Source organism: Micropterus dolomieu, linkage group LG13 (genome assembly GCF_021292245.1).
Source record: "Micropterus dolomieu isolate WLL.071019.BEF.003 ecotype Adirondacks linkage group LG13, ASM2129224v1, whole genome shotgun sequence".
NCBI classification, from domain to species: domain Eukaryota; kingdom Metazoa; phylum Chordata; class Actinopteri; order Centrarchiformes; family Centrarchidae; genus Micropterus; species Micropterus dolomieu.
The window spans coordinates 27,964,052-27,985,071 of NC_060162.1; the positions used below are offsets into that span (position 1 = coordinate 27,964,052).

At 40.5% G+C, this 21,020-nt stretch overlaps 1 protein-coding gene and 1 long non-coding RNA gene across 4 annotated transcripts; one reads left to right on the plus strand and one right to left on the minus strand.

The window, feature by feature from the left end:
* Nucleotides 1-1,891: 1,891 nt before the first annotated feature.
* On the minus strand, nucleotides 1,892-20,050 carry lrsam1 (leucine rich repeat and sterile alpha motif containing 1). 3 transcript variants are annotated; one of them, XM_046067244.1, is made up of 25 exons: nucleotides 19,751-20,050; nucleotides 17,128-17,305; nucleotides 16,988-17,044; nucleotides 16,719-16,763; nucleotides 16,463-16,537; nucleotides 16,138-16,206; nucleotides 15,958-16,042; nucleotides 15,737-15,858; nucleotides 15,563-15,653; nucleotides 14,838-14,947; nucleotides 14,647-14,676; nucleotides 13,298-13,420; nucleotides 12,150-12,289; nucleotides 11,699-11,743; nucleotides 9,813-9,883; nucleotides 8,674-8,773; nucleotides 8,435-8,522; nucleotides 8,261-8,335; nucleotides 7,311-7,391; nucleotides 6,977-7,072; nucleotides 6,618-6,716; nucleotides 6,407-6,538; nucleotides 6,078-6,144; nucleotides 5,097-5,305; nucleotides 1,892-3,713 (listed from the first exon to the last, which is right to left on the minus strand). In XM_046067244.1, exons 2-25 carry the CDS (start codon nucleotides 17,197-17,199, stop codon nucleotides 3,591-3,593), a joined length of 2,205 nt encoding a protein of 734 aa, XP_045923200.1. In that variant the 5' UTR covers nucleotides 17,200-17,305; nucleotides 19,751-20,050; the 3' UTR covers nucleotides 1,892-3,590. The 3 variants fall into 3 exon arrangements, with proteins under 3 accessions (XP_045923200.1, XP_045923201.1, XP_045923199.1); XM_046067245.1 differs by having other exon boundaries at nucleotides 5,097-5,302; nucleotides 17,128-17,309; XM_046067243.1 differs by having other exon boundaries at nucleotides 17,128-17,309.
* On the plus strand, nucleotides 9,432-12,863 carry LOC123981963. Its single transcript, XR_006827864.1, has 3 exons — nucleotides 9,432-9,450; nucleotides 9,750-9,973; nucleotides 12,836-12,863. It is a non-coding gene; the product is annotated as an uncharacterized LOC123981963 (long non-coding RNA).
* Nucleotides 20,051-21,020: the final 970 nt, after the last annotated feature.

The window sequence follows — 21,020 nt, forward strand, 5'->3', positions numbered from 1 at the left end:
TTGCTCTTCAATGTCACTTTTCGTGAACCAACCAATCACAGCCTGGATGGGGCGGGACATTAAAAAAGGTTGACGTGCAACAGCAAACGTTCGAAATGTTGAACTTGATCCATGAATAAGCTAGATGGTATACTCTTATCTGAAATAATAATGAATAAACTTACATTAGCCCTAAATCAAACCTTAACCACAGTGGTGTAATATCAGAAAACGGTTTTATCTGTGACACAGCTGAATTTTTGAATCTCAACTAAAAAGCTGTTTGAATACTAAACTATCTGTAGGCAGACTATCCAAAATAATATAACCTATAAACATATTAATATCATGCTAACATTATACTTTTTATTTAATGTTATAATATTATCTAATGCACTAATTAGTTAATAGCCTAGTTAATAAATAACTAGTTAGTTATCCAGGTTGTGGATAGAGCATCTGCAGTGGATGGATCTGGATTTAAACAGAGCCAGGATGCCAGTGTGCCAATATGTGCTGCTTGTGGCCATTCTCCTCTTAAGAGCCACACGTTCCCTTTGTTCTTGTTCCTTTCTTGTTCTTGTTCCTTTCTTGTTCTGTTTTAATATGAAGCAAAATTATGTAGTGGGGACAAAAGAAAAACAGTGTCTGAGAAGCAAAAGGAAAAAATACCAGGTGCTCACAGATGAATGCAAGGGGCTCTTGGAGTCAAATTAGTCAATCAGAGAAAAAGGGATACCCCTAGGCTTACTTCATGCACACTGGGACCGAGCAAAGGGTTCATTAAAATGCCTTTATCTGTTTAGTGTCTAAGTAAAAAATCAAGAAGAATGTAGACTGTAAAAGGAGTAATCCTGTTTACAAAAAAGGACAGTTAACAGTCAGTTTCCTCATTAAGACCTGCATACACCAAAGCGTCACATTTAAAAATCCAATAACTCTCTCTAAAGTAATTAATTGAGATAATCGCCACCTCTGATAGGCTGCACCAAAAACTCAATAACTCACTTTCAAAAGGCGTCGTTGCTGTTGGAAGTGGTATGCCACAAGGTAATCTTCATTATTGGTTTTTATGGCATATTCGTGTTCTGCCATTATCTTTCAGATGCTGTGCTGTGTAAAAACATTCACATGGGCAGGTGAGGGGGTTTACAACACATGTGGAGTTACAATTAATAAAATGTTTATTTTTATGCATTTCCCTTGTCATGAGAGCTACAAATTCCTTCTGTTGTGTAATGTTGGATCAGAGATTACAAGTATTTTGCGTGCATTTCAAAGTTCCAGTAGGTCTCCTGAGCCAGCGGCCTCCCCTCCTAACTAGAAGACAACTGCAAGTCTGTCCTTTATGGAGGTGGCTCGTTTGTAGAAGAAGGTGGGAAGATATTGGAGTTGTAGAGATAGTGGTCTTTTTGTATTATCTGTCCAAAAAGCGTTATGCTGAGACTGTGTACGGCTGTCAGAGTCCAGGTCGTAGATTTCAATCCATCAAATCATGTGACTACAACAATAAAGAAGAAAAATGTCATCAATAAAAGGCAAGTGTATTCAGGGGTAAAGATTCATCCTCAGCACTGCTCCATTTATCATTGAATATTTATTTCTGTTTACCATTTTTACAATTGCTTCTGTATTAATGTATATTGTCTGCTATGTAGCCGAAGAGTTACAAAACTCAATTACATTATATAACCTGTTATATTGTGACAATAAATGTACCTACAATCATCAATTCATAATTTATACAGCCTGTATAAATTATGACTCATCGCAGGCGGCGAGTGTAGGATTTTCACATGATAAGAAGTACTGTTCATAGGTGTTAATCCAACCATGTTACTCCCTACATAAGCAAGATGTCAAATCACAGCAGTTGTCCAAATACATTTATAATAATGACGTAACAACATGGTTCTGTTTAAATACTGTATTTCCAAATGTTGCTGCCTGTGTAGCAGCAGTGCGTCTGTGCAACACAAAGCTTTTATATTGACCACAGGAAAATGGTGAGTACAGGAAAATGACACACATATATTTTATATCACAGTCTGTTGATGTCAGATTTACAGTATATAGAAGTGGAATCTCTTACAACCTACATTTAACAGACTCATATACAACAGGTAAAGATATTTCCTGAAACATGCTAAGATGTCAACGTTAAGAGCACTTGAAGAGTATGATAGCATTAGTGATGGCTACAAACAGGTGATGTGTTGGTAGTACAGAACGTACCATCTATAGCAATTCAAAGAGTGTGATCCAAAGATATGTCAGAGACAAGTGGAAAAGAAGCTAAAGTGGACTTTTTGGCAAACTGTTGTGTTCATTTGATAAATTAACTTAACTTTGTTTGGAAATAGTGGAACATTTTCACCACGAAGCACACAATCAACTTAAAGAGGGTCCCTGTGTTAATATGTAGTTTTAAATGACTACTTTATCAATTTAGTATTGCACTTTCATAAAGCAGGGGGAATGGGTGAGACTGACGGGAAAAAATTTAAGCAGCAGAAGTTGAGAAATCCTGTAGTTATTAGAATGTGTCAAGCTCCAAAAACAGCATATGATAAAACAGCCTCTTTTATTAGATCCCACCTGTTGGGTCAACGCTCATGTCCTTTAAACTCCATGCCTCTTCTTTGAAAGACAGGCTTTCTGTTACTACTTTCTTAGAATTTAAAATTCCCTCTAGATCCACAGAAAAAAAAATATAGATCTGTTTAACAGGATGAGAACTCACAACTAAAACTAAACATATATAAACATAACAATTGAGTTCCCTTTGCAATCTTCATCGTTTGAACTCCAATAGTGCTAATAAGGTGCATATTTATACATTTCTTTGTTTTTCAGATTGCCAAACAGTAAACCTGGGCTCATGTAATATAGTATTAGAATTACAGCAGTATAATAGAGAAAGTGTGGGGACTGGGGTGGTAACAGGGATCCAGCAGCTCATTTCTGACCCAGGCAGAAACATGTTTCTCCTCTAATTATCTTGATATGCACCGATATGTAATTCATCCATATTAACACTAGATAAAGAATTCCAGGTACCTGGAAGAGAAGGGAAAGCCTCTGGCAGTGAGGCCAAGACAAGTCAGACAACATTATGAGGCTGCATTACTGATGCAATGTCAACCAGCTATGATAGCAAAAAGCAATAACAATCAATAGATTATGTTAACTTAATAACTGTTGACCGGTGTTACTCTGGTTGACAACAGAGACAAACAGTATTTTTTTAAAAAGAGATTACCAGAAAAAGGCACACATCAATTGAGAAGGTATAATAAGGCAAAGAACAGTCAGTCCACCTACATGGCTCTTAATATGTAATACAAAAAAATAAATTATAGAATTTAAAAAGAACAACAAAATACAACAGGCTTAGACACCAGTGACAACCAAAAACACCATTAAAAATTATTCTATTAAAAACTTGTTTCTGCATGTACATCACAAAGTAAGTTAATACATAAAGTGGCTCAGCTCTTTGAAAACCTGCTAAAAGCTTTTCTATACATAACAGGATTAGCTCTCAGCAGCTTCATTATCATGCAAAAATAAAGAGCGCTGTGGTCAGTGAAGGAGTCGCACAGCTGGTTCTAGCCGTGGTAGAGGCGTATGTGCTGGGATATGTTGCTACGACACAGAGGGCAGTTCTGCAGGGCGTCGCTGCACACCTGACAACAGCAGACATGACCACAGGGCAGGAAGATGACCTGAGACTGGAGGAACAGAAAGACAAGACACAGTCAGTCATGTTAATAAAGAATGGTAAGATTTAATGTTCTTTACTGCCAAGGTTTGTTTCTGAAGTAATTTTCTGGAGGAATTGGAGAGCGCACTTGAAGCGATGGAAAGGTAGTTTCTTTAGTTAGAATACTTTCTATTTCAAATCAAGCATCTTAAGATACGATTGGAAAGTTTTGTTCTTGCAGCTCCATTTATAATACTTTTAGACTCAAATGTAGATTAACCATGTCATGTGCTATGCTACTTCAGTACACTTTAAGATGAAATACTAATGGGACTACTAGAAAAAATACAGGTGAACATTTAACTTCCACGAATTCACATTATAGACACAAACACAGACTATCTGTGTAACACTTGTAACACAGTGACCATTAGGGCTAAATCAATTCAGGGAGAAACTCGAATAATTCGAATACTAAAAAGCTTGTGAAGATGGTGTGATTTGATGGTGCAGATTGCAAAGAGAAGGAAAAGAGACAAAAGACCAAGGGATGAAGAAGACGAGTCCAAAGTATGGGATCATTTCAAGCTAAAAGAAAACAACAACAACAACAACTCTGTACAGAACCAGCCTACCACAACAGCTCGACATCAATGCTTCAGCATCAGAGCAGAAAGCATCCAGTCTATGTACACATCGAGTCCGCAGAATGGAACCGAAACAAGGTAAAGTTATCATTACATTCATTCTGTGTTATTATTCTCCAACTGGTTAGTCCTTGAGTTTAAGTAATAACGTTACTGTGATGAGGTACGCAGCTGTTCCCAGTACCGGGACGCCAAGCAAAAGTATTTCTTATCCAATTATTTGATGACTTGATGGAATAATCTATAGAATCCTCAATTACTAAAATAACCGACAGCTGCAGCCATGATCACTTATTTGGGAAAAATTGTACTGAATCTAAATTATGTGCATCATATGTGTTCAGATTTGAGTTATGACTCTGGGAAAGAGTACAGAACGTTTTTTGTTCTACTGAAGAGATTAGGTTGTAGCTGTGATTTCAGTTAGCCTGGTGAGGACAGTTTGGCCAGCTGCTGTCTGTGCTGCTGAAAGTGAATCGTTTATTCACCTGGTGTACAAACAAAACAGGACCCAGGACAGGACCTTGGGGGACACCATAAGAATGGTTTGTAGTTTGTTAGCTGTTATCCACCAGTGACATCTCACTCCTGGTGAGAAGTTCATGTCCCGCATTAATGAACTAGAAGTGTTGGCCTCACATCTAAATATGAGTACTTAAAGACATTTGAGTAATGAATAGAATACATTATGATCCTAGTTTTAAAAAGCTGTGTAGTATTGATTATTACTGAGACTGAAGGTATCACTTTCTGTTTTTTCTTACCCCGGTCTCCATGCAGACCACACACTCGGAGCTCCCTGGTCCCTCCACAGGGCTTGGGGCTGAGGGAGTGACGGGGGTCCCCGGGGTGAGTGGCGGGCTGGGGATCTGGACTGCGGAGGTGTGGGGAAACGATGGAGGGGGGGAAAGGGATGGAGCTGTGGGAACAACTTCTGCCTCCTCATCCTGCTGGACAGCCTTACAAGCTCCTGCTGGAGGAGGAGAGAATCAGGTTGGCTTTTCATGGACTTTCCAATGCCCTACACACAAATACACATCCTCGAAATAGACTGAAAAATATGTTGTTGCTTTCTAAACATTAATCAATTTGTAGAATTTTCAAATATTGCCGGGGCCCTCACTTTTCCTTCTTGGATTTCAGCCCTGAAACTTCTGTGACCAGAGGAAGCCCTGCACTCACATGTTAAATATCCCTTCTGTTCCATTTTTGTATTGAACATTTAATGTGATGAAGCAAGAAGGTCAGTGAATGCGTCTGCATTGGTCTCTTAGTGATTCTTACAGTACTGTACGGGAACTCTCACCTTCAGTTCATTAAATCCCTGCAGCCATCTTCAGGCAGCACGACACACATTGATGAATCTGGAGTCTCTGATTTGAAATGTGCCGTGCCCGAGCGCAGTGCCATTACACACGACCATTAAATTATATGTTTTAGTACTGAGGTCATAGTAAAAATTTGATAATGCCATATTTAATTATGACCTCAGTAATAAACGTATAATTATATTTACCACTTCACCAAAACTGAACGTTAAGAGTTCCGCAAAGACAGATGATCTTGTTTTGACTCAACATACTTGTTTTTACCGCCTACGATCATATCCATGTTGGTTAGTTTCAGCTTTTGTTATCTTGATTGTTGATATTTATTGTTGTGACCAGTGTGGGCCAGAGATGATTTCTTTGCTTTGAAAACTTTTTGTTGCAGTATGTATAATATATAGAAATAAAGGAATGTACCTTCCAGATGGTGTTCCCGAGCCCAGTTCAGAAGAGCTTTCTGGATTCCTATTTCATTGATGCCAAGCTGAAAACAAAGAAATGAATAATGCTGATTGTTCTGCACATTCATTAATAGTTCATACTGCATTTATTTTTCTTGGCTACTTGGGGGCAGGGCAACAAGCCCCCCCCCCCTGCAGCGTCTGATAATGATGTTGACCAGACAGATGTGTCAATCGCAAGTCAAGCAAACACCACTTCTCTACAGGCGAACGGTGGCTTTGTGTTGCCAAAGATCTCCCAGGTCAACTGATAAAAATGCGTTAGGAATGATGTTGCAGACAGACCTTCTTCAGGTCAGCGGAGTTCATGTGGTAAAGGGCCTCAGTGGTCACTCGATGATGAGCCAGGATGGGTAGGTAGTGCTGAGCTGACAGTTTGCACAATAGGTTGACTAACTCTTTCTCCACGCCCGCTTCCTGTATAAAGATTACAGTTTAGCAGCAGCACAGTTTGGTTTCAGATGTTTCTGCGTGTTCTCCCTGCTCTGTACTGTACCTGCATGCGCAGTGACAGGGGCTTGGCATCCAGCAGTCTCTGGTACTGGATCATCCAGTAGTTCTGCTGGTTGGACTCAGACTTCAGCTCGATCTCCGCCTGGAAAACACAAAGTGATTGTTCGTCTCATTTAAACACTTGACCCCGGAAACACAACAGGTGGAAACAGCTTTAATGTTTTGGTTCAATTGAGCACTAACTGATCTGTGTAAATGACAGAAGGCAAATGTGAGCAATCACTGCCTCCAAAGCAGCACCATTTTGATAACATGTAACAGAGGAAAGCATGAGACAGGGCTTGACACTGAAAGAGAGGAGTAGTGCCCACTGAGGCCTGCTCAAAGCAGCCATTTCCTCACCAGAAGCTGCCGCAGTTCCTTCTCTCTCTGGTCTCTCTGCTTCAGCAGCTGTTGCAACAAATCACTGAGAGCTGTGCGCTGCTCCACCAGAACCTCCTACACACACACACACACACACACACACACACACACACACACAAGTGATAAATCACACTCATCAGTAAATTTTGAAACTAAAACACTGTCTTGAAACCGTGTATTTAATATCCATTACAATTTCTTGACCCTCACTGTTGCCATGGAGCAATGACATGAAAATAGCAATGATACAGTAATCAACAGGAAGAAGGGAAAAAAATGCGGGAAGGCAAAGAAAGAAGGCGGTGACACCCACCTGCAGGTTCTCAGCATCCAGACTGCGTCTTTTAATCTCCAATTTAGTCAGCTGCATTAATTCACCCTCTATGAGCTTGATCTGGGGACAGTAAAGAAGCAAACATGAAGCTAGCAGGGAGAAGGGACATGCTGCTGAACGCAGGATGAAGTCAGGATGGAAACATCGGTCTGTGGGTAATATTACACAGGGTCTCAAGGGTACCCGTCTGCTAAATAAACGAGTATGAGTGAAATAATTTATTTATGTATAAACTGTAGGTGAAAAAAACACAAAACAGAAATAGAAATGACAATAATGGCCAGTGTCTGCAGTCTGTACCGCCGTACTTGTATCGCTCCCAACAGCCAGTGAGAAAAGCCAGTGTGTGACTACTTGCATCTCCAAATGGTTATTTTCTTAAACCTCTATTAACTGTATTGGTCACTTTGGGGCAGCAAAACAGGCTGTAAACACAACACTGGCATACACTTGACTATATCAGTATTTATTACATTGATATAACTACTGTATTAGCTAGCAGTTGTCTACCTGATATAGGCCTGCTATAACAAGGCATTTATTCCTGTACATAGTGATTGTGCGTATGGTTCTGGAGATGCTGTTTGATTTGCAGAATGCAGACCACATTAGGCACTTTCACGCCTTCTAGATCTTCAGCCATTCCACTGAAATATTTGTCATTTTATTTTTGGAAAAATAAACATGTATTAAAATACAAAATATGATTCTGAACAAAAGCTAAACTGGGATGACTTGCAAATTTACGGAGGTTTGCCAAAGGAGTTTAACTAATTAGACTGCACAGAGACATGAATCTACATGCTTTACTGATCAGCTTATCATGTGATGTGAGCTCCATTCTATGGGGGTCATTTTAAAAAAATAAATGAACACACCAGTGAGTTGTTGGACCCTCACCCCACCCATCTCCACCTGTCCACACAGACCTGGTTGCGGATGTAGCCGTGGACAGCATCTTTCTGCAGCTGCAGGGCCTGGAACGCTGCTTTCTGCATCTCCTCCTGCAGAGAACAATCAGAGGACGTGACAGGTCACAAGTTGGATTTCTCCATCAACCTCTCGAGACACAACTACGTAAGCCATACCCAGGCACCACGTACCTCCTGTAAGATGTGGGCAATGGCTTTAGATTTGTCCAAAACTTGGAGGGACAGCATCTTATCAAACTTCTTGTCCAAATTCTCCATACTGTTGTAACACAAGGGAAGAGAAACCACACACCGAGTTCCCAACATGTTTCTCAAAGCTTTGATTTGTTAGGTGCATTTGCAGTGTTGACATCCATCTGCTTGGATCTGGTGTGGGCGTGTGTGTGTGTGTGTGTGTGTGTGTGTTTAACCTTCTGCAGGCCTCAGACACCAGGTTCTGTCTGCGAAAGTCACTGGCCTCCTGGAGGAGACTCATAGCACAGCTGTCTGACAGCATCTTCTGCATGGCCGCTAAAAACCCCCAGAGAGAGAGAAGAGAAAATGTGCAGTGAGGAAACGAATGCCAAACAATACAATTATTTTAAGTGTTGGATGAAATGAAATAACCATCATTCTGATAATCTTTTGTTGCTGTAATAGGGTTCAAAAGATAAACCTTTTCAGAGATTGGTGTTGGATGAAAAAGGTTAATCCCCCCAGGAGCATGAATGTGCTCAGCAATTTTCATGACAATCTGATGATGAGATATCTTGTGTGCAAGGTTGTCATTATGTCCTGAGGTTAGAGCCAAAGAAAAGCTGACCAAAACTGAAAGGGTTCAACCTCTGGGGAGCACAAGTCTGAGTAGTATGTAGCTGCAGTACCGGAGGCTGCAGGTTTAGGGCTGCAATCCTAAGACCGGAACTGCATTTCGAGACCCTTGTTTACTTTGAAACTGCCAGCAAGCTTACCACAACCACCTAAACTTAAGTTATTGATTATATGCATGTCGCCCGGTTAACCCTACAGCTGCGCACATCGGCCTCACAGCTGACGTGCTAGCAGACAGGGTTAACCTCCTTCGTGTTGCTATGCATTACCACCACCACTCCACTAGATGGTGCTGTCGCAAAAGAACTACAGTTCTAGAACTGTGGTACCAGGATTGCAGTCCCAGGATCGCAGGGGTCCTGAAACTGCAACCTCCGGTACTTCAGCTACATAATATTGACGAGTCTACTGAAACTGCTCAGTACATTTCTCGAGTTAAAAGAAAAAGTTTGTCCTGAGAAAAGCGGAACAAAGTTTTTCCTTTAAAAGATCTAAAGTGATTTAATAAGGTTTTAGGTGGCTTACAGATAATGAATTGATAGTGTGCCACATTCAAGTTTGTAAATTAATGTAAATACATTCATAATGTAATTTAGTTTGGTAAGCTTTATAAAATTAACAAAAGGTCTCTGGCAAATTAAGTAAATGTTTTGGGTTCATGGTTTGTAAATAACAGGGGCACTCCAGCCATGACTCTACATACAGAACACTTCATACGTCCATCAGCCAGGTTGCTTACCTGCCACGTCCCTCTTCCTCAGTGAACTGGCTTCTTCCTGTGTGATGGCAGCCAGATGCTCCATATGAATCCTGAAGGGGAGGTCAACAACAACAATGTGAAGTAATGCTCTGCTGACTTTACAGTACAGTAACCACGGGGCCAGACAGCTGGAAATCATGGTAAAATGTAAATATATAATCAGGAAGAATACTACATTGTAATACAAATTCAGTTTAAATGTAAATCTGTTGTGTGAATGGCACTGACATACAGACAACCTATCTATTTAATCCCATAGTGTATTTGATACACATACACAGTCAGAAATTGTCAGAAATGACCATGTTCACCATTTTACATTAGCATGTTAGCATTCTACATTTGCTAATGAGTACTAAACACAAAATACAGCTAAGGCTGATGGGAATGTCATTGGTTTTGCAGTTATACTTTGGTCAAAAACCAAAGTACTGAGTATTGATGAGACCACCACAGTCATTAGAATTCATTCAGAGGGACACATGAATGTCTGAACCAAAGATTATGGCAATCCATCAAAAAGACATTTCACTGAGCCTAGGGCTGGACGATATGGCCAAAAATGTTATCATGATTATGATTTTCATATCTTTCGATTTCGATAATTATCATGATAAGTATCAAATCGTTATTTCTTTTGAGTTTAAAGGCTGATTTTTGCTATTGAGTGGAAGTTTATGGTGTTTATGGTGAATTTAAGTGTGGTTTAAATTCTAAATTATGGTCAACACTAGATGCTAAACAGTGGATCACTTCACAAATCTTAGTTAGAACATAATTATGATAAAATCTTTGTCAACAAATATGCACAAGTCAAATTAAGTAAAAGCTTTTTCCACCACTTAAAGAACATCTTAATAAAAAAGTCCTAATTTGTGTATGATTCAAGTGAATAAAGTCAAACATTTATTGAATATTTGTTATACTGTTATTGAAAAAAATTATATTGCGATAATTATTGTTATTGTTTTATTGTCCAGCCCTAACTGAACCCCCTGCTGTTGTGGCCTTTTAGCTGTTACAGTCTAGCTTTAAAACTTAAGATGATGGATATTTTGCTGCAGTGGCTCATATTCGTTTCAGATGCTCTTAGTTGTTTCACAAACTAGGACTGTAGGTTTTGTCACCCATCTCTTACATGAGAGTTGCGACATAAACAGAGGTGTAGTGGTGGGTGTGATGTAGGTATACAGCGTATACCCACCTCTGTGGGCGGGGGATTTAATATATTCTTACCTAAAGTCGGCACAGATATCAGTGCACATCTTGCAGAGTAAGGCTGTAGGCAATCATGTTACAGTCATGTAATCTGTCACTTCTCATTTTGTTCTACTACAAATATGAAGCGAACCAACCAAGGCACAGACAACGTTTACACCGATGACAGTTACGAGCTAGAGGAGGAAGTATCTCCAAAAGGACACTATGAGACGGACATAACGTTGGATAATGATGTTATACCAGCAGGCACAGCACTGCAGGGTTGTTAGGTTATGCCACAGTATACCCACCAACCAAGACACCTGCTATGAATCATTTTACAGCCAGTGTGGGGAGAAGGAATGGTTTCCCTTAAACTCACTCTTACAGAATGAACTATCTTAACCTAACTCCCACCTAATCATATTTTAAATTTCATTTTCCACTACTGTATGCTGTGCCAAAGCTTAGTTTTAAAGCCTCATGTGTCCTCTCATTGTGTTTTTATTTTCCCTGGAAAGAACTTTGTGCATCTTACTTGGAAAGTGCTCTGTAAATAGGCTCGGTCTGCTAAGTGGAAAACAATTGGATGACTGTGGCTATGTGGGTGTTTTTTTTTGCTGTAATAGATTTGGATGTAATGGATCAGTGGTCTGTCTACTCACCGATTTTCCTCCATGGTTTGAAGAAACTCTGCACTTTTTTTCTGTCTGGAGAGATTAAAATATAGTGCAGTTAGCAGAGACTCGTCAGTGTACACCATGAATAAAGCATGCATTATGTGACACAGATCCACACGCCAACTCTGCGCGTCTGTCAGTGAGTAAAGACTACAGCTGAAGCTCCTGTTTGTTGTGTTTACCAACTGCCGTAAAGTGAAGGGAGTTATTGTGTTGTAGACGATGTCAGGCAATTTAAGGCCGATTTCCCAGGCTACGCTGAGGGTGTACACTACACTACACGAGCTCAATACAGCATCTCTAGTTCAGTTTAACAGAAAGATTAGCGTCTATATTTGTGACAGTTTTGAAAGTCATACAGTCGGGCTTTCCGAATACCCTGGTATACCCTGATCCCGCACAAGCCTTCTACATAGCCGGTTCCTTCAGGGCCTACCTGTTTTTGTCCATCAGCATGTTGCTGATGCGACTGCTGATGCTGTCTTCAGCTTGTCGGACTTTCTCCAGCACCAGCAGCCTCTCTGCCTCCTGAGCCCTCTGCTGCTGGCTGACCCCCTGCTCCAGACGCTCCTGCTCCTAAACATCAGACCGATTATACACACTAATTAGATGAAATTAATGCAAAACACACAGAAAAGACTGGTAGTAGTCGGTAGAAGGCGCTATCAACTCCACTGGGTTGCTGTTTTTTGTTGTTGTTTTACGGTCATGGTCGTAGCATTGCCAGTGTATACAACCCACAACTTCATTTCATTAGGGATGCAATTTCTCAGAATGCCATTCTTATCATTAACTCATTAGAAGTTGGCGATTACGATACTTAGATAGAAATAGATATAGCCACACACACACGAAACAATCACAAGAGTTTGAAATTGGGTTTGAAATTTCATTGCATTCAAATGCAAAAATAAAACTTAAACTAAATAAAATATGCACTGAACACCACAGTGATGGCAGAGACCTCCAACCAATGCAAATAACAAAAACCATACCCGTTTTTTAACTGCCAGCGTACACCTGCTGAAACTATTAGTTCAGTTGTCACTTGAATGTTTAAAGGACTAGTCTGGTGATATTGTATGAATGTGTATACTAACAAGTCCTCTGTGTGTCTCACAGCCTGATGTCGCGTCTTCCTCTGAGCCATAGAGCTCCGCTGTCCAGAAAATATTAAAACATCAGGGAGCCTCACTGCTGCACTGGGTGAGTTGTTCCTTCGTCACCATGAACACACACTGTAGATTATTCTGACTCAGTCCCACATACACCGTCTTGCTGCCCCAAACACTCACTCGAGCACCACATGTGGATTCATCCGCGGCTAAAAATAGTCCCCAACAAATGCACAGTACAGTGGCAAGCTGGAAATTATTTAGCCTTTTCAAAAAAAATGAAACAATATATTTGTGAGCTGTTTTTAAAGATTTACATCTTCCGTATGAACCGTGATTGGGGCTGAGTGCCACAGACAGGGTAGGGAAGGCAAACTAACAAACTGCTAGTCGAGATAAGACATAGCTCAATCAAATTATCAATAACATGCATGTCTATCGAACAGTGGAGCGAGTGAGTACTGTGTACCTGTCGGACTGAGTTGAGCATGTTTTCTTTGTGGGAGTTGTTCATGAGTACAAGCTGGGTGTGCTCCTTTTGCCTCTCCTCCAGGTGCCGCTCGAAGGCCAGCTTCTCTTGCTGCTTCTGTTCCTGAAGGACAGAGAGGACAAGACAGTGTATGTACATATGTTTGTCAACTTTTCAGCTTTGCTTGAAGACTGCACTGCAGCTGCCACACGTTTCAGCCAGGAAAATAAAAACAAGAAATATATAAATAAAACATATAACAACACAATGCAACACAATGACTCTGAACAAATTACCTTCATGGCTTTACACTCTATATGCAGATTCACACGCTACCACTAAGGATGCGCCAATCCGATACTGATATCAGCGCAATACTGGCTCAAATAGCTGGACTGGGTATCAGCGAGAAGGCGGCCGATCTATACAGTTCAATTATGTGAATACTACATAGAGCATCAGCAGCGTGCCGGTAGAACCAAGCTTTTTGCTAGGAGAGTTAACATAGCATTTTGTTTTAAAAAGTTAGGAAGCAATGTTTATGTCAAGCTTGATGTTGCCTTACACATAAAATAATGATTCCCAGTCTCTTCCTCATTGTGAGGAATAAAGCTTTTTCATTTTACACTGGTACCAGATTGGTTCTCGGCATGGGCCGATACCCAAGGCATTAGTATCAGGAAGTAGTATCGGTATCAGGACTGAAAAATTAGAGAGACAGGAAAGGCAGGAGAGAGAGAATGAATGACGTGCATGGCGCTGCGGTAAGGACTCAGCCTTAATGGTATGTGCTCTACCTACCAGGTGAGCTCTTGGGGCGCCCCAGCCTACACAGTATCTGTACTTGTTTTCTTATGAAGGATGCTACAGCCAACAACTTTTACACACTAAATGCTCCACCAGCTAGTCGCCAGCTTTGTCGGTTTATCATAAACTTTTAGCTGAAAACAGCGGAAACGAAGATGAAAGCAGACTTTGAGGTTTGGAAAACCCTGAAAATTTGCTAAAAGAGGCTAAAAAATCTCTGCAGAGCTGAGGGAAACTGCAGTCTGGTAATAATTTAAGTGGGTTTGTAACTACGAGTGATAACTTTATCATTACAGTACACACAGTCATTTGATCATTTGTTAATAAAAAAATTTTGCGGCTGTAAGTACAAGGTGGGATCACTTACTTAAGAAAAATTAGGTATCATCTAAGCTGTCTTAAGCCGACATGGTAGGCCATGACCAAAGCTGCTGATGTGAAGGAGTTAAAACCTATGGATATCTGGAAATGAAATGTATACAACAGGGAGTCCCTAGAGACAGGCTGAATCTAACAGAGATTGTGTTGCTGGAGTCACTCACCTTTCTCTTCTCGTAGTCACTGAATTTATTCTGCAACAGAAAGTGAGGAAAGATTGAATGACGCTTTCAGTTTCATCAACAGAAGCCAGTTAATACAATGTAAGAAGCAATTACCAAGGCCCAATTAAACAGAACTACATGAAAATGACTTTCTACTCCTGTCATGGGGGTCGTGTGTGTTAGTACTGTACCTGCCAGGCCTCCTCTAAGCCATCCAAACAGTCAGAGCTCTTTTTGCCACAGTTGTTCTCGAGCACCGGCAGGAGATACTGGGATGGGGGGCAGTACTCCTCTCCCAGCTCTGAAACAATTACGTCTTAAATCACTTTTTAAAATCAAGGCTTACGCTTTATGCAAGGGGCAACCTCCAGGGATAAAAGATGAAGCCAACGTGAAGTCCCTAAACCTGCAGTTCATTGACTGGAAACTTGAGGCTGGTTCTAAAAGCGGGTCAATCCTCAAAGATCCAACTTTACAGCAAAAATGAAAAATTTTACTGTAGGGTTGGGAATCACCAGAGGCCCCAAGATACAATATTATCACGATACTTAAGTCACAATACGATATTATTGCGATGTTATTACTTTTTTCCAAACTTTAAATTGTTTCCCCTTAGGAAAACTCTTCTTCTAGTGGACAGAAAAAGCAATTGATTTTATTATTGTAGTACCAAAGAAGTAAAATTCTCAAGTACAATTTATATAATAAAAGATCAATACTTGACATCTGTGACATCTGCATTTTGACTCTCAGCTCAGCAGTGACCTACACAGAAGAAATGTTCTAATACAACACCGTGGCTCCTAAAGTGTTTTAATAGTTTTTTGGCAATATCAGCATGTGGATACATATCTCTAAATCTACTCTGTAGTCAGAAGCGTGTGTAAGCAGTAGGTATCACAAAGTAAACCCTCACCAGTGCACAGGAAGCGTTGGATGCTCTCCGTCCCCTCTGTACACACAGACACAGGTGGGTAGGACATCATCGCCGCATCAAGTGTAAAGCTCTGTCACAGCAAAAATACACACACAGGTTTTTTATAAAATCATGTCCAAGTTTTCCTGTAAGTTTGAATCCCAAGACACAGACCTCTAGTGTTCGGATATAGGCCAGAGCTTTGGGGAGCTGGACTATGTTGTTGTCACTCAGGTCCAGGGTGCGCAGGCTGCTCAGAGAACCAAACGAGGATGGCAGCTCACTTAGACAGTTACCTGTACAGATACACAGTGATGGGGAAAACATATAACCAATGTCATGTGACTTGTACATTTCGGACATAGGAAAAATATAGGAAGCAGGAAGCATCATACCCTTCAAATTGAGTGTCTGAAGAAGCCGCAGATCCCCAATGGAGTCTGGCAGGGCCTTCAAACAGTTCTTCTCTACATTCAAAATCTGACAGGACACCAAATGGACACACGTGGATGATGAGTAGCATTTATTCACGCTCATTTCCTCTGTACCAGGAGTTGAGTTCAGAATGGTTTTACCTGCAGTGACGCCAGCTTCCCAATGTCCTCTGGGAGTGAGGTAAGCTTGTTCTCATGCAGATCCAAAACCTTTGGAAGCAGACAGAGGAGGAGAGGAGTCAGAGATTAGGCTTCTAGCAGCCATTTTATCGCAGCTTTTAAAAGTCTGGTCTTTTGTTGACAATCATACATTTTCCATCATCAGTCAGGATGCTTAAAATCCACAGTCTACACCAAATTACCCAACATGTATATCTTCATAAATGTCAAAAAACAAACAAACACTGAAACATGCTTGCAACAGGTGTTTAAATGTCCCATCATGCTTGTGTCCAAGTTACATTACCTTTAAGGAAAGGGTGCTAATGTCACACCCTTTGGGTATCAATGACCTCAGCTCATTGTTATGGAGAATAAGGACCTGAAGGAGAGTAACAGAGGACATGTCTGACTGCTCAACCAGAGACACAAACATAGGGGAGTTGTGTAAGTATTGGTGAAACATTATTAAATAAATAGAACAGAATAATCTCTGCACCTGCAAATACATTGGAATAACGAACAGAAACCTGACACAATTCATCTCCATGCTGCATTCTTACCTTCTTCTGTAGCACCTTGCAAATGGAAAAGGCACTCGAGGGAACCTGTGGCAGAAATAGACAATAGGTGTTGTCATCTGCAGTGCTATCCACACACTAATACAGAATTTTATAAACAGTTGCTTCTGCAGGTGCAGCAGTAATGTATAGTGAAAGGAAAACAATGCTTAAAATCTGTAAGTCAACATCCATAGACAAGAGAATTACCTATTTCACTGTCAGTCTGTCCAGCACAAGTAAATGAAACACACCTGCTGACAGTAACTCACCTCTGAGAGCTCACAAGCTGAGAGGTCCAGGATGTCATCAGCACCTGCTTCCTTAGACTGCAGAACAAGGAATAACAGTTTTTGGGGTTGTTTGGAATATATATTCTTTGTTTAGGATAGCAAACCCTCACACTTCTTACCAGGCACAGCTGATATTCCAGTCTCTTCTGGGAGTCCTCGCTGGGTTTCCTCTTTCTGAAGAACAGAGGCATCCTGAGTCCTGCCTGTCCTGCTGTCTCTCTGGCTGCTGGGATTCCCTCCTGCCCCTTCACTACAACAAGAGCTGCCCCACAGGACAGACGGATTGGTTGGAAAACACTGCCTGCACAAAAAGGAAGAAAATTGTGTTACTATGGACTGATCAGATGAAGCAATATGGCTTTAACTCATATTGCAATAATGCTTTAAAATGTTCCGAAATACACTATATCAGAGGTCACTAATAGGCGGACCGCGGTCCAGATCCGGACCCAGCCTCTGTCCTCTCTGGACCGCCGACCTACAGCCGATTTATCATTGAAACTTACTACCTCGTGACGGAGCGTTTCTATTTTAACCCGCGCAGCTTTTCTAGCATTTACTGTACTGGTTTAGCAGACCAGGAAACTCACAGACCAATCGCATGTGCTCCAATCGTCTCGTGTGCATTGTTATACTTACAAGTCGAGTCCGCGAGATTCACCAGTTTACTTAAATTTAGAATTTATTATTTTTATAGTTATTATTTATTATCCCTCCAGTTTGATGTGAAAACTGACTGAAATATTATTTGATTACTCATGATTGATTTGACAGTCCGTTATTGATTGATTTGACAGTCCGTTATTGACTAAAAACATATGTTGATACAACTATACGTTATGGTACTGAATGATAACGCAAGTTAGTCGTTTTGATGTTCCGGACCTTTGCTTCGGGAAATTCTCTCTAGCTGGACCTCTTTGAATTCTAATTGATTACCCCTTAACTATATGATGACTCAAAACTATAACTAAATGTGGAAATTATACAGGTTAAAGCTTATTTCATTCACTTTTGTGGCCACTTGCTAGCAGCACATGACAACACTGACATGTTATCATTCTAAAAGGTTGTCATGGTAAATGCATTAACCCTCCATGGTCTATGTACACACTCAGCAAAAGCAGGGCAACATAAGCATTAGAGAAGCAAGCTTGTGACCGGAGGGTTGTTGGTTCAATCCCCCAGAACGGCAGGGCAAATCTGGGTGGGGAACGTGAAAAGCAATCATTCCCACCACTGAGGTGCTCCTGACCAAGGCCTTCAACCCGAACCGCTCTAGTGGAGCTGCTCAGTGGCCAGCAGACCACAGCAACTGTGGTTGTACTGGACAGCTTTCAGGTGAATGTTTAACTGTGTAAATGTGATCAGGGCTCTCTCCTGAATAAATAACAAAACAAAAGAGCATTCGTTTGAAGTAGTGTTTCCAGCCACCTAATGTAAGTCCAATATTTAATCTGTTTTCGGTCCCACCCTGAGATCATTTCTGGCTCCACAGCAGCTTAATGCCCCGTTATTATCACCTGCTAGTGGCTAACTTTCTGTGTCAGCTGTTTGGTGCTGGGCAGGCAGTGTACCGTGAGTTTATCAGAGATTTTTAGCTGAAACTGGCAATGAAGTTGATAGGAGCAGAGATTGAGGTCCTAAAAACCATGACAATTAGCGGCACAAATATCTCCGCACAGCTCTGGGGAAATGCAGTCTGGTGATTATGTATGTTGGCTTGGAACTCTGAGTGATGCCTTTATCACTGCAGTATACACAGTCATTTAATCCACTTTTAATACAAAAATGTTTATAAGTGCAGCTTTAAATAATTTAAATGCGTTATTTAAAAAACTAATGGATAATTACTCCCATTACCTCATCAACAGTTTATTGCATACATTACAAATGATTTATTCTTATTTTGTCCATTTTCTCAGTTTTATCATTTCACTGCTGTGTGCTCAGGTTTCTTATATTGTCCTATATAACGTTATATATACTGTGTTGGTGGAGGTTCAAGGCATTGTGCCTGAAATAAAGACCAAAATAAAAACTAAACTCAAAACTTGGTTTGTTTTTGACTAAGTCCGGATATTTAAGACACTTTCCTTCCATCATCTTAGTAAAGATAAGTAAAATGGGATGTAATGACGCACCCAGGACCTCACAATATGAAATGGAGAAGATAAATGAAAGGTTTTCTTTCCTTTTGGGGAGAAGGGAATATATGACGGGTTTTAACCCATTTCACTGATTCATTTATCTTTTCAGTTATACTTTTAATTCCTCAATTTCGTTTACATTTGTTGTGAAGTTATTGAGACTCCAAATAGTCTTACGTTGCTGTTATTACTTAAATTAACCGAACCATTCCACTTAACGTTACTTCCACATTCCAGATGCTTAAGTGTATTTGTTACACTGGGCCCAGCGGGTGTGGATCCTTACCGTAAATTACGGAGTCAACGTTACTAACGTTAGCACAAATGTTACCAAAAGGTGACCAAACCAGCTACACTTTGCACCATAAAAACCCACTGTAAAGCCAGCTATGCTAACGTTAAGCTTAATAACAACAACATGAATCTCGTTGTGTGACTCGCTTCACACATTAACTGCTGCTTCCTACCGACAAAAGCTTTACGTTAATGACAGGAGTGATGCTGTTAGCTTCCCCGTGACAACTTGCGTTATATTTAGAAAACACGAGCCTAACAAAGCATTAAAAACTCTAACGTTAGGTGTCATACTCACGGGCTGTGTGTCGATGTTGGTTCACTGCTCCTCACCCTTTTTGAGTAACGTTAACGTTAGTTTCGCTGAAAAAACATAAAGGGGGAAATCCGCTGTTTGCTAACGTTGATCGATAACATTTAACGTTAGTTAGTGACTGGCCGAAGGCACTCGTCAAAAGTAGAGCGTAAACCGATATTTTACGTTACTTTACTGACGTTAGTTCATAAATATAAGATAAATACAGCAATAGCCCTGATATGCCTCCAGCTGATTCCGCTTCTTCTTCTTCTTTGAGGTTTAAAGGCAGCTTGCATCCTCGGAGTTCCATTACTGCCATCTTCTGGACTCACTCCTGCAGTGTCCAAAGTCTCCGATTTTACCTGTCAGAAAATTCTTTCGTTTAAGCTGCTCACGTAACAAGGCATAAGAAAGAGTAGGCTATATAATTAATAATAATATAAATAGAATAGAATAAATAGAATATTGCATATTAATCCCTTTGTTGTATCTATCCTGTCCTCTTAAGAAAGCTGACTAGACACTTTCTGCCTTCTGCCACACTCCGGTTAGCCCTAATGTTTTGATTCCCTCCATTATTCCTCACTTATTTGAGCATACATGTACATGGACTTATGAGTTTAGCTGTAAGTCCATCTGCAGATGATTGATTAAACCTATAAGGAAGACGAGTTTTGGCCTCAAAGAGTTTATTTCAACAACTGCCATCACAGATGTTTCCTTATCATGTGGAGAGTCACGTTGAGCTGCCCTTCTCAGTCTGGTCATTACTTCCTCTTTTATATTTCCTATTGTTTCTCTCAATACCCACTCTATTATGGATGTTTGGTCCGTCTGTAAACACATGTACACACTCTGTGCAGCCTATTTACTTTCTGTATGATTATAGTACTCATAAACTAATTCCACCCTTTCATTTTTAACCTGAAGTAAAAATATCACCAGTGGTTGTAGTACCCACACAGGTTATAGGCCACACCGCCATGTGACAAAACCATACACTCCCAGGATCTCTATCCAGCCAAAACTTGATTTTCCCAGCAGCCTGTAGCACTCTTCTGGTTGGGTGATTATCTCTGTGCGCTCAGCAGAAAATGTGTAAATGGACTCCCCTGAACGAGAAAGATTAAGAATTTCCTCTGCCTGGGAAACAGAAAGTCCATAGATTGATGTATGTGGACCAATACCCAGGATGCACACAGTCCAGCACATGCTCTGTTGTGAGCAAGTGAAACAGTGTCTTTGTTGAAGAGGATTATAAAAAAGATAA